The 13,471-nt window shown below is 46.6% G+C and overlaps 1 protein-coding gene across 4 annotated transcripts in view; it reads left to right on the forward strand.

Annotated features, from left to right (window-relative positions):
• Nucleotides 1-9,301, forward strand: part of LOC104557022 (galactosylgalactosylxylosylprotein 3-beta-glucuronosyltransferase 1) — a 31,445-nt gene extending 22,144 nt beyond the window's left edge. For all 4 annotated transcript variants that reach the window (XM_062005033.1, XM_062005059.1, XM_062005042.1 and 1 more), the window contains 3 exons: nucleotides 1,311-1,607; nucleotides 2,102-2,209; nucleotides 6,015-9,301. In XM_062005033.1, coding sequence (XP_061861017.1) covers nucleotides 1,311-1,607; nucleotides 2,102-2,188 — 384 coding nt within the window. In that variant the 3' untranslated portion in view covers nucleotides 2,189-2,209; nucleotides 6,015-9,301. The remainder of the gene's footprint in view (nucleotides 1-1,310; nucleotides 1,608-2,101; nucleotides 2,210-6,014) is intronic.
• Nucleotides 9,302-13,471: the final 4,170 nt, after the last annotated feature.

A 13,471-nucleotide genomic window follows, 5' to 3' on the forward strand; every position in this document is an offset into this window, starting at 1 on the left:
AAGAGCCATAAAATTACACAGGACAGAAAAGCAGGATACAGCTGCAAAGCCTTTGCAGGCCAGGGGCACTTGAGAAGACCTCTAAGGCTACCGTGTGGGCTTTTAGCATTAACTAGGAGACAAGGACTCTGGCATGTTGTCGAGCCCTATTTGCCCACTCTATACTCAGTGAGTGCTGGGTATAGTGCAGATGCAGACCTGTAGTTATGCAAATCCGGTAGCCATGCTCTAAGGGGCTGAAAGAGCAAAGAGCAGCTCTGCCATCATAAAGGCTGGAGATGTCAATAGCCACTCACTCACCGTTGTACCAGCTAGAGCTCCTTTTGCTGGGGACCAGAGGAGATATATCCCAGAGTTGTATAATGCTCCTCAGGGGGGACCTGACCTGATTTAAATAAGCACCAAAGACAAACTTCTGCCAAAAAAAAAATTTGCTCTGTTGTAAGGGTATGATGGGTAGGGGATGTTAGAAAAGTTGACCGACTTTCTCAGCCACCTTTTCTCCTTGAATGCCCTTCTACACTCTGAGTTCCAGCCACCACAGCAGGGCTGTGCCCCTGGGATCACAGAAGCTTGCCCAGATTTCTGCTGGAAAGCTGGCTTTTGTGAGATGCCAAGCCTATTGTAAACTTGCAAAAAAATCACTAAACTCCCTTGTCACCAATTTAAGCCAAACTGCACTACATGACTTGAAATACAGTGTTATGCATCAGAACACATTTCCATTTTTCAGAATGTTTTTAGATCTCTGTTAAGCTCATCCTTTCTTACTTCCTTCCAGGTCCTTGCTGACAATTTCAATAAAACTCCACTCTTTCAGGCAGTAACCATGGAAGAAAGAGCAAGGAGGGTGGGGGGATTTGCAATAAATGAAGACAAAGATGCATCAGTCAGAAAAGGAGATTACTTGCACAAGGGTGAAGTTGGAGTTAACAATAGGGAGCTTGAGGCTCAGTGGAAATTGTGTTTGGCATTTATGAACATGATAAATGTCTTACAAAAATGCTAAAAGTTCAGATGAGGTCAGAAAACCAAAAGGTTTCCTTCTTCTGAGCAACTGAACACGGGCATGGAAAAGCAGCAAGTTCGGTGCTGGGAGAAGAAGGGGCCAAAAGAGCCCCGTGGCTTTGTGAGCTGTAGCTCTCCAGTGGCACAAGCAAACAAGAGCTCGTACAGCCTAGAGCTCTGTGATTGTGTGGGAAATCAAGGGGGAAGGACGGGTGGCAATGAAAGCAGAGGATGGTGCACTGCTGGGTTGAGACAACCGTTGCGGGGTTGAATCCTCATGGCACTTTGTTTCTGGCACACAGATGCGCTACACAAGGAGGGTGTCGGTCTGGCCGGTGGCTTTCGTTGGGGGCTTGCGATATGAATCCCCAAAAGTGAGCCCAGCAGGGAAGGTGGTGGGCTGGAAAACCGTCTTTGACCCTAACCGGCCCTTTGCTATTGACATGGCTGGATTTGCTATCAGCATCAAGCTGATTTTGGAGAAGCCTCAGGCCAGTTTCAAGCTGGAGGGAGTTAAAGGAGGCTACCAGGAAACCAGTCTGCTGAAGGATCTAGTGACTATGGATGGGCTGGAGCCCAAAGCAGCCAACTGCACGAAGGTGAGTAGGATGAGAGAGACCTTGAAGACACATCTTCCTTGCTGGGTCCTGGCTGCTTTTGCAGCCTCCTGTGATGCTCCTCCACCTTGCACCGTGCCTGCTCTGTGCTGGCACACATCGGTGCCAAACGGTGCTGGAACAGAGGGATAGAGCCTGCCAAATTCTCCACAGATGCGAAGCTCGGAGAACACTGAGGAACAGTTAGTGCTGTGCACTCTCTGTGTTATTAAAGAGCCTCAGGCATGCCAAGATTGCTTCTCCAAAATCCAAGAGGAATGGCAGAGGACTGAGTCTGGGGTTTCAGTCCAGAATGATCCCTCCTGCTTGTCACTGTTTCACGTGCCTGTGAAGTCTCTCTCAGTCTCAACACCTTTGAATGATGTGGTTCAAACAGCTGCAAGCCCCGAGTTGCTGAGGTTCCCACCTGATGGATGCGTTGCTTTTGGCATTTACCTGGCATCCAGAGCCCCTGAACTCTCTGTCATTCCTTCTAGGTGTTGGTCTGGCACACAAGAACTGAGAGGCCCACTCTGGTTAACGAAGGCAAGCGTGGATTTACAGACCCCAGAGTAGAGGTGTAAGCAGAGAGCCAGCTCCAGGCCGTGAGTACCCTTGTCTGTATTGTCTTTGGCAAGGCAAATAATCTGTACTTGTTTCCTTATTTATGCTGTTATTTTCTCAAAGACTGCAGTGTGATTGTCCCAGTGACTCCTTTATCATGACACCCTTTGCACAAGAAGTAAATCTCACTCAGTTACAATGACAAGCCAAATCCCTTGCTCCCCAGTTTCTGCCAGCTCCAAACTCTCTCTAGCGTGGGGATTGTCCTACAGTGTGGAAAGAGATCAGAGTCCTGCAGATTAACTTTTTTTTTCCCCCAGAAGCCCTGCCACCTCTGCAGCATTCCATGCATCCACCTTCAGCTTTTATCCTGCAGCAAGGAAAGGCTGATGGGACACTTGGACCACTTAAAAACAGGAACCAGATAAGGACAACCTACACAGACTCTCATGGAGTTTGAGGGGCTCAGAACTAACATTACAGGAGTTAGGAATACATCTGCTGCTGAGGAGAAAGCGTGAAGGCACTAGGAGTGCCTCTGTGGCCCACAGAGAAAAGTTCAGCAGCAGAAAGGAGGATTACAGAAACCATCACAGGTGAGGGCAGGAATATATTAGAGATCAGTGATACATTCTTAGAAGTAGAGACTGATGAAAGACAGGCTGTAGAGGAGCTATGACCTCCTTTATCTGCTGCCGTGCCCCCTGATCCCAGTGTCTGCCCTTGGCAGACTCCTAGCCCAGAAGTCCCAAAAGAATAAAGGTACCCAATTTGGAAGCACTCAACTCTTTCTGGAATGACTCATATCTGTGGCAGGGAATGGGATGCTGGATGATTCACACGTACTTTGGAACATATTCCAGGGCTGCTTCCAATTTTGACCCCAATATACACCTCATCTCAGCTTTACCAGTGGAAATCAAACTGATAGCTTTTATGCAGGCAGTCATGATTATTTCAACTTCTGTACTGATCTGCCATGTGCACTACTAGTAGCTGCATACAGCATTCCCATATCATCTTGTCACCTCTGAGAGACAGCTGTACAAAGAGCACAAAGCAATCCCGGTACCTGCACACCCAGCAGCAGATGAGAGGGATGGGAGACGGTTGCCAAAACATAGACACCTAGTGGAACACCGTAGAGACCCTGGGGTAGCCCACCTGGTGTTCCTGTAGGGCACAAACTCTTTGCCATATCTGCCAGCTTTGCAATGATATCTCAGACATCCTATCAACCTATAAATGGCGCTTAGGCAGCAGCCTCTCTTTTAACCTGTGCTGTTGTGAGATCCACCAGCAGCAACAGTCTCATTTCACCTGCCCAGGCAGGCTCTGCAGTAGGCTAAAGCTATGATTGCCCAAACTCAGCTCATAAGGACACTGAATCCAGTTAACTGGTCTGGAGGTAACACTTATTTTATAAAGGATGAGCAGGCTTGCAAAAACTCAGACAGATTAGACCCGTCTTGCCCGCTTGTCAGGGGAGAGATTGACTGCTCTGCTACAGATACAAAGTGTGGATGTGTTATTTTCATAAATGTGCCATTTATAAGGCACATTTGTCTACTTTTGTCCTCAGACTCTCAACCCAGTTAAAACTTCAGCCACCCTCTATGAGAAATGCCCCACACCTGCTGTGGGTTGTCATGGGAACAGATGCCCCTAAGTCATCTGTTGTGGAAAAGGGAAGCAGCCAGTCTGAGGGATCAAGACTCTGCCAATCGTTCACGAGCAGGACTTGTACCCTTATCTAGAAGCATCCTCTCAGATGCTTTCAGAGTGTTAGCTGGGCCGGCTCTGTATATTTTAAAGGAGTTTTCCACACACATTAGCGGAGAATTTGACCGCAATCCCTTCTGCACCACCATCTGCTACGTGAGGCAGCTGCGTCCACTCCAGGAGACACCTGCAAGGTAAATTGCCTGACTGGGCAGTCAATCAAAGTCAAATTCATTGTATTTTCCCCTTAAAGCTTTAAATTGAGATCTCTGCTGACAGCTACAGTGTTTTGGAAGTCCTTACTATCAAGGCTGCTGAGCTTCAGAACGTTGATAGACATGATCTAGTTAAGCCAGCACTGAGGAAAAAAGAAGAGGTAAAATTGCTCCCCTGAGGATGTTCTGTTCTTAAACACAATAGGGAGAATATTTCTGTCTTTCCCTCCTGGCAATTAGTTTGCATTGAAGATCAGATCAAGCCAGTCAAGTTCCAGACCTCCCAGAGGCCTCTTTCCTCTTTAATGCCTGCAGATGTGAGCCAGGCAGACGTTGCTTGGTGTGGGATTTGGTGCTCTGTCAGTCTCTAGTCGGACCCCTTGCACGGTTGCTTAGCACATGTGCCTGATTGCTACATTGCCACAGACACAGCGCAAAGGGACCTGCTGATCAGCAAACTGTGAAGACTGGGCTTCAACAGGTGCTGCATTAATAGCAGTTCTTTTTTGTCCCAGATGGAGTTCTCTCTCTTCCTTGCCTGCATACCCACCCCCCTAGCTGTGTCCAGCTGAGTCTGAGGGAGACAGAAACGTGCCAAATCAGAGTAGATCTGCAAAGGGGGAGCAATAAGACTGGCCAAGGTTTTGCCTTGCACAAAACACAGCACTTTAAAAAAGAGCAGTGTTTTTCTTTTCTGCACAAGAAATTCTGGGTTTTTTGCTGTACCAAGAACCCCTAGACAGGATCCAAGATGTGCTGGGATTGAGGACCAAGGCTGAAGTCCTCAGATACTTCCCCAGTCTCTTCATGGAAAGTGGAGGGACAAAAAGGGAGTCTCTGAGCCCATCTCCAGCTGGACAAAGGCTTTCACTGTGGAGATGTTGTGGAAAAGGACTGTGTGTTTGATCTCTGAGAAACACTGCAGGAAGAGGGGTTAGTAACAGGACTAGGAGTAATGGACATAAGTTGGAACACAAAAAGTTCCACTTAAACACAAGGAAAAGCTTCTTTCCTGTGAGGGCAAGGGAGCCTTGGCACAGGCTGCCTGGGGAGGATGTGGGGTCTCCTTCTCTGGAGGTTTTCAAATTCACCTGGACGCATTCCTGTGCGACCTGATCTAGGTGAACTTGCTTTAGCAGGGGGTTGGACTAGATGATCTCTAAAGGTCCCTTCCAACCCCTATTATCCTATGATTCTAACATACAGAGTAGGAAAGGGAATGTGGAGGATAGGAAAAAGCCTTGATACTGTCTGTATTGCAACACGGGCCACAGAGCAACCAAAAGCTCTCACAGCATATGTCCCTGCCAAGTGTATTGAAGCCCTCTAGAAACATAGGCTTTGGCTTTTGACAGCAGGATGCAGACATTAATTTCACTTCATCTTTTTCTTCATTAAAGCCCTGAAAGCTATAATGCTCAGATCTGGTGTTATAAAAGCAACGTATTCTTACTGCTAACATCTATTTACAGGCATCTGAGTTTGCTCAGGTTAGTATAGGACTCCTGCTGCCTTGTGATATTTAGAAACAGGAAAAGAAGTTCACCTGCATTTCAGAGCTTCCAGACAGACTAAACAGGGATCCTCAGATCTCATTCTCCTCCTCTTTCTTTTAAAAAAACCTTTTAAAATATTGATTTTGGGGGAGGAAAAAAAAATAATCCTTCAAAAAATGTTTTTCCAATTCATAAATAAAGTCTCCCATCTGGGACTCTGTAATGCAGATAAAACAATCAGCTCTCCAGCATAAAGTTGTGTGTAGCGTGGTTGAGGAACCTACTGATGCCTGCCTAGGGTCCACTGAGCCAGGGGACAACCCTGTTGGAAACACATCCCCAGCCTTACTGTACTGGATGTTGTATCAACACCTCTATCTCCTTCTTACCTCATCTCATGTTTGTTTTGACAGAGGCAGCGGGCAGTGATTGTTCCCAAGGTTTGTCAGCAACCACAACAGCTTGGCGCCCTGCCTGCTCTGCCCCACGCTCTGCTCCATTGCTGGAGGATAATCAACACCCTCAAACGTTTCCACACCGATCAGCTCCCATTGCCCCAAAGGTGGTAATGAGCAGGGACAGAGCTGATGTGGTACCTACAGCTCTTCACCTTTGACTTCCCACCTGGGAGAGGAGCGCCTCCCTTCCCCTGCAGGCTCTGTTTTTAACCAGTCCTTAAAAGCTATTTGATGCGATCTCCATCCTCTGCTGTGCCAGTGAAGAGGCTGGTCCAGGATGGATGTGGGTGTCTCTGAAGGTTTCTCCTGGCGTATTGCAAAACCTGAGCAGCAGTGGTTCAAGAACAGGAGTTGCTGCAAAAGCACAAATGTGGACTTGTTGGCCTGAGGCTGGTGTGCTCTCAAAACAGCTTTAACAAAAACATCTAGCCCGAGAGAGGCTCTCCCTCTGAAGGAGGCACTTGGATACCTACATGGATCAGCCTTCAGAGTTGGAGAGGGAGCTCTGCTGAAGCGACTCACGTGGGGTTTGGGAGTTCAGAAGGGATCTGGTATGAACGCCTCAACCGAGAACTTGAACTGCTCTCGCTCTAAGGTTGTTGTGGAAAATGCCATCCCAGAGCCCCAGACCCAGAGCCCTCTGGATAAAATTCCTCTCCCACTCGGGGAGACCTGGCAGGTACTGTACCTCAAAGGCCATGCCTCTGTGTCTCACTGCAGAGACCAGAAAGCAGGGGCAAAAATGGGTGGACTTGAAGGTGTTGTTCCTAGCCTGGAACCTTGCTGCTGCACCATCAGGCACTTCAGTAGCCTAGAGACTTGCTTCCTAGTCCTCCAGAGAGGAAGACATCTCTCTAAGGTGGAAGTGGGTGAGAAGTGCTCAGAGAAGCAGTCTGCACTCATCTCCTTTGAGTGAAACATCGAGGAATGTGGAGAGACATCATCGAGGAAAACATATCTTGAGCACATAGATGACAACTGAAATAGAAAATGGGACAAGGTTTTCCAGTGGAACTTTGAAAGGCATGTGTGGCACTGTGAAGAGAGAGTGTCATGCAGAAGGGTTTCCCTTTCCCTCGATAAAACAGGAAGACAGCCAGGTGGAAGCCAGCCCACAAAGTTGGAGGTGGCAAATGAGAAGCGAAGGAAGAACGCACTGAATTAAAAGCACAAGTGTTGGTACTATGTGTGTGCGTGGGGAGTGGTGTCGCTGTGACTTTTCCAGGAAGACTCCTCAAATGACCCAGAAACCCCTCTGAGTGTATCTTAAACACCATCTTCACTCGGGCCATGAGAAACAAGGCTTTAGGTATTCAAAACACATCCAAGATTTCATAGCTGGGGGAAAGTTATGAGCAATTGAATCATTCCCCCGCCCAAGAAATTCTGGGCTGGCAGGAAACTTATTTATTTGTTGATTTATTTATACTAGAATTCTTCTCTGCCTATTCCTTGTTTAGTTTTAGTTTTTAGCTTGGATCACCTGACATGTTCATGAAGAAAGAATATTTCTCCCCTCTCCCGAGAACAGTACAGCTTGGTGTTCGCTGATGAATGTCGTATGTTATGTTCTCCCTGGGGTTTCTCTACAACAGTGTCTTAAACTGGCAAAATAATCAGAAACACAGCGAGGGGGGTGTGGGAATACAGCAAAGAGAATTATAGTTCCTTTATGCAAGAAACATGGGTGGCACTAGGTTTCTGGCTCTCAAGCAATCACAGCGAGGTAAAAACACGTGCAAAGGAGTACCTCACTCAGCAGATAGTTTGCCTGGGATCTTAGGAAGCCTTCATACCTGAGGGGTATCTGAGAGGGTGACATTGATCTGTGTTTCCTCAAATAGGGAATGAGCCGACAAACATCCTGCTATAGGAGAGGGGCTGAAGTACAGGAGGGGGGGAAAAGCGCCTCCTATCAGAAGGGGAGGCAAGAGAAATCAAAGAATACGCAGCAAATAGAGAAATGGAGACTATGTTAAGTGAGGCTTAGGGTGTTTCTGGGTGAACACACTCAGCACTGCAAGGTCAGCCTGCCAGCCATCTCAGCAAAAAGAGATACTGAATGAACTGTGAAAACCATGTCTTCTCTGGGCCCCAGAAAGGTCCTTACAGAGCAAGGGCCTGGCATAGTATAGCACTGGAGAGCATGAAGGAAACCCGGCATCCACACGACACTTTTCTTTCTTTGTCAGAGCTTTGTGTCCTGTGCTTTGTAGGAGGTAACAGCCTTGTTCTCCAGCAGGCTTTGCCAACCCATCCTGCCACCAGGCACGTGAGCTCAATGCTTTCACATAGTATTAAACCAAGATTAAGACCCCTTCTTTGTGGTTTTGATGAATGAGTGAGAGCAAGGGAATAAAGGAGTCTATTTATGATCCTCCATTTTCTCCTCCGAGATGGGCAGAGTTTCTGCTCGTATGAACAGGAGGGGATATGGTGATGAGTCCTTTGGCCTTTAATCTCATGCAAGTCCCACATAGGGTTTTGGTACTGATGGTGGGTGTTTTTAGGAAGGACACAAAGAATACCCACCCTTTAGATGTTTTTAGTGAGCTGTTCCCTCTGTATCCCTATAAGAAAGCAAAATTATCATTCTTATTTTTTCCCACTGGGGACCTGGATTCCAGTGATCTGCACTACACTGTCAGTTCAGTGCCAGACAGAGTCTGCTCTCAAGACCAGCCCTATCGTACCATCTCCATTCTTTCCCCAGTATGCTCCTGCGGGGGGGAATTTCTGTGATAAATTGTGTTAAGACCAAGACCACGTATGGACAGTGTGGATGTACAAAGATAATGTTCGAGGCTAGCAGACATTTGGACCTGTTCACCATGAATACTCTTTTCTTTGTAGAGTAGCCCAGGGATAGCAGGGACTGCTGCTGACCTAGGTGTAGCAGCTAAGGGTAAATGAGTAACAGAGAGCACAAGGTAAGCTGGTTGTTTGTTTGCAGAGCTGGGTGGGAGAGTCCCAGAGCAGAGCGATGGGCAGAATGACAGGCTTCAGGGAATGCCATAAGGAGGGGAGCTGCAGGTCAAGCCTGAAGAATTTAAAGAAGAGAAGGCATCCCAGCACCTGGTTTCTACTAGCATATTAGTATCTGATAGTCATGTTCTCTGAGATTCATCCAATTCACCAACCAATGAATATTACTAACATTTCCTTGTTGCAGGAAATACTATCAACAAGAGAATGTCAAGGAAGTACTTTTTAATGGCTATTTATTTATATTGAATGGTACTAGAGCATTATTAAATATGATGTGAATAGTACAACGTTGCACCATTGTCTTGTCTTGCAGCGTAAGGGCTTACTCCTTCTCCAGGAAAATACACCAGACTCTGTAACAGAGAATGTATCCGTTTTAGTTGTTCTCATTTCAAGGGTACTTGCTTCAGTCTCCATTTGACCCAAATATTACAAGACAAAGTCAAGAAAAAACATTTCAGGTCCCTGAGACTGGTGCCCACATTACAGAGGTAACAGAAAGAGACAGGAGACAGGAAAATATAGCCTAAACTCTGCAGTCTCATGTCATCTCTAGCTGTCATTTGGTGACACGGTGACAATCCCTACTGAAAGTGCTCTGCAAAGGTGCCAACACCACAATGCAGATGTGAGTGGCGGTCAAAACATAGGGCAGGCAAGCAGTTCTCTATCACAGGTAGAGGGGGGAGGTGCCACAAGCTGTTTTGTCAAAATCATAGAATCATAGAATGGTAGGGGCCTTTAGAGATCATCTAGTCCAACCCCCGAAATGGCAAGCTGTATTGCATGGTCATGCCTAAACAGGGCTGCTGCTGGCAGTGAGAAAACCACCTGATTTCTGTGAAAGTCTGCTAGGTGATGTTACTGAGCTCTGCTCTACAGGGTGCACTGTATCCCCTCCAGCTCTGTTGGGTCAGGCAGTTCCTGTGTGCTGTCCTCTCCTGCTGTCCTCCCCTTTGGGAAGAGCCAGGGCAAGCTCTCCTGGCAGCAATATGGTGAGACATAAAGAATCTCCTGCAGGAATGTGGTGCCACAGTCTCTCCCTCTTGTTCTGGAGGCCACAAAACCTCTCAAGAGACATTTCTCAACTTCCTTCCCCTTGGAGGAGGATCAGTTGCTTAGGACAGCATGTAATGGGAAGCAGGTGAGTGCAGTAGCTTGTGGCTCTCTGCAATACAGTCCGCTGCATCTTCTGGGCAAGGAGGAAGACACCCAGGAGCAGCACCAACAGGGTAAGGAAGCACAGGCTAAGGCATTAGGCAAAGGTGGTACAAGGTCTAGTCTTCCTAAACAACTGCACGCTGTTTCAGTCCCTGCTTCTGACAGCCCCTGTAAGCGACAACCCACTGGGAACGATGTACGAACTTTCACCAAGGTACCAGATGCTCCTGCTGCTGGATCAGGTAGGGAAACAACTCTAGCTTCTTGGTTCTTTCTCTCCATACCAGAGGAGAATGGGCCTGTTTCACAGGAGCCCATTGCTGGCTTATCCACAAGCCTCGGAGAAGCCAGTACACCCAGGTCTCGTTTCTAATGCTCTCACTGATTTACTTTGTCATTCGGTCAAGGTACGTGATATCAGCTTCTGGGACTTTTTTAACAACAAAAGATCCACCTTCCAGAAACAAGGAAGCACTTTTAAAACTCTTTTGAGGAAGCATTGCTTACTAGAGTACAAGCCAAATCCATACCTGTGTAGCAAAAAAACCCCACATTCACAAAGGTGTTGCTTGAAATGCAACATGAAATTTACATGCCAAGATCCTGTGAAAGGCTGAGGAAGAACCACTGTGTTTGAAGGTGCTGAAATGTCCACCCCACTAGAAAACAGTCAACCCTCAAAAAAAGAGGTGGGCAGCTCTGCTTGGCTATAACAGCAGAAGCTTCTACGATGCCTGTACAAGAACTAATGCTAACTTCCTCGACAGAAACCCAGGGGACTGGGAGGGCAAGGGATAAGACACATTGACTGACACTGCATGAGCACCCTACCTGGTATCACTGTCTTACACCAACGCATTGTTTCTGCTCTCCTTGGGCCCAGTTTCACAGCCATTCTTCTGCATTTTGAACAGGGATCTAGTGCAGGCCCCAGGAGACAAGACATGGAGGAGAAGGGCAAAGAGAAAGAACAAGCAAGAATGAATCTTATTAAGCGAAGCGAAGTATTCTTCTCAATCTCTCATCACGTTTGAGGCTGATTGGAGATGAAATTGCATTTGGAGAGAAGAGAAGCCCCCCCTCCCTTGGGACAATCCAAAGGCTCTCGCACAAACTTAATTTCAAGCTCTGTTGAAGATGGTGTTTGTCTTTTTGTGTGTGTGTGTATGTGTGTGTGTGTATGCAGTCATTTAATTTTTCAGGCAGACGTGTGAAAATGAGAAAGGCAGACCTTTGACTGTGAAGGCAGCCCAGTGTCTGCTTCTTACAGATGCAGTCTCACATTGTTTTCCTCCATCACTGCCCTCAATAAATCTGTGCACAGGGGTTGCTAAAATGCCTGCCACCTCCCTTCCATGCTTCAGTGGAGGCAGTTAAAGTTCTGTTGTTTTGTTTTGTTTTTTGTATTTAAGCAATCCAGTTTATTTTTAATTCAAAACACACCCCAGGTTTCCACGGCTCTGTTTAAAACAGCACTGCGACCTTGAAAAGGCTCGGACCTGCTGGCATCGTGAAGTTCTCATCAGCCCACACAGCAACACACGCTGTTCAGCTCCTCTGCAAACAGTTGGTCTGGCTAGTTGTATGTTAAGTTTTCCAATTTTGAAAACATATAGACACACAGTTAAAATAGATAGTGGGGCAGAGAATGACACAGGGTGACGGTTTTTACAACTAAGCCCTGACTAAGAGGAAGTTGGCAGAACTGCCGCTGCAGGATAGTTCCAGTGGGTTTGGCTTCTTCTTGCCTCTGAGACAGGTGGAGGCAAACAAGCCTTGTTCAAGTTGGCCCTACATCGTGACTTCCTACTGCAACCCAAAGGAGGGTTGCAAGCAAAGCATAAAGCAGTCCCAGGCCCTAAAACAATTGTTGTCTGCAACCCCAGGTCATACCACAGAAATCTTGGTTCCTCTGTTTCATGGCTGACGCAGAGATTAATTCTTTCCTGTCTGGGGCACAGTACTCACTGGAGCTTTATGAAGAGCAGTGAGCATTGCTTTATTTTATGGAGGAGAAGCCAAGCAGGCTGGGTTTGACATAGTCATGGAGAGAATGGCAGAGAGGGAACGTAAACAGTAAAGACTCGCAGCAGTGTGCAAGAAAAGCAATCTTTGCAGCCCCAGAATTAGGTGAGTTTCAACAAAGCAAGACTTTGCCCAAGCAAAAGAAATGTTAAATACTTTTTTTTTTAATTTTTAAAATCAATTAAGTTAAAAATAAATGTGAAATTATGACAATTTGCATCCAGGCCTTAAGCAACCCACCTAAATTGAATAACGGGTTGTTCTGCACAGCAGAAAGACTGAAGTCAAGTTTCCTATAGGTATGTCACCTTCATCTTAGTCTAGCTCTGAAGCAAGAGTACTCACAGCTCCCAAAATAAATTCTACCTTCCTCTCTATCTCCATCTTTTTCCCATGCCATCTCATTTGACGGGCAAAGGGCAGCACATTCTTCACCTGTTTTGTTGCCAGGCACGCTGGGAGCAGGACAGGAGGCTGAGCAAAGGGCACCTGCCTCCTCTTGCAGGCACTACTGCTACTCTCCTCAATGCAAACCCAGATGATGACTTTTCTTTGAAGCCTTGTGGCAATGTAATATCTGTAAGACTTCTGCCAAACTGGGAAGTGGGCAACATGTTAAGAACCTGTTATGAGAGCAGGCGTAATGCAAGTCTCATAAGGCCTATCTCAAGAAGAATTCAGCCACTAAAGTGATGGGTGTGAAAGCCAAGATTTTTATGGGCAGTGAGGCCGTGACAGGCAGTCCCTTCCTGTGGAGGCTATGCTGCTGCAGTCCCTTCGATACCATAAAAGCTGGGCTAGGAAAACTCTCTCAGACTCAGTGTTGGAGTTTTAGAAAGTGGGCATTATTTATTGAGGTGCCGGATGCAGAAGGGAGAGTTCCTCTTAGCGTGCATACCGTATGTTGCATCAGGCAACATTTATATTACCCTATTACATATATATGTATTAATTTCATCAGAATGTGTATGCATATTCATTATTTTCTCAGAAATTATTTACATTAGGTACATCCCCTTTGGACACGCACTCGTAATCACAAAGAAGGTCTTTGGGGTCTTCAGGACCCTCTGGTGGTCCTCGTCTCGATGTTATTTCGGTCCCGAGTCTGTGCATTATCAGTTTATTTATATACCTTGGTTTTTTTATTTTCACAGTCAGCAGTCTTTGAACACAAAGTTCTGGTATTTTAGTCTGTGTCTTAGTCTGCATCTACATTTGCATCCCGGATGTCTCAA

This window comes from Colius striatus, chromosome 1 (genome assembly GCF_028858725.1).
Source record: "Colius striatus isolate bColStr4 chromosome 1, bColStr4.1.hap1, whole genome shotgun sequence".
In the NCBI taxonomy this organism is placed as follows: Eukaryota; Metazoa; Chordata; class Aves; order Coliiformes; family Coliidae; genus Colius; species Colius striatus.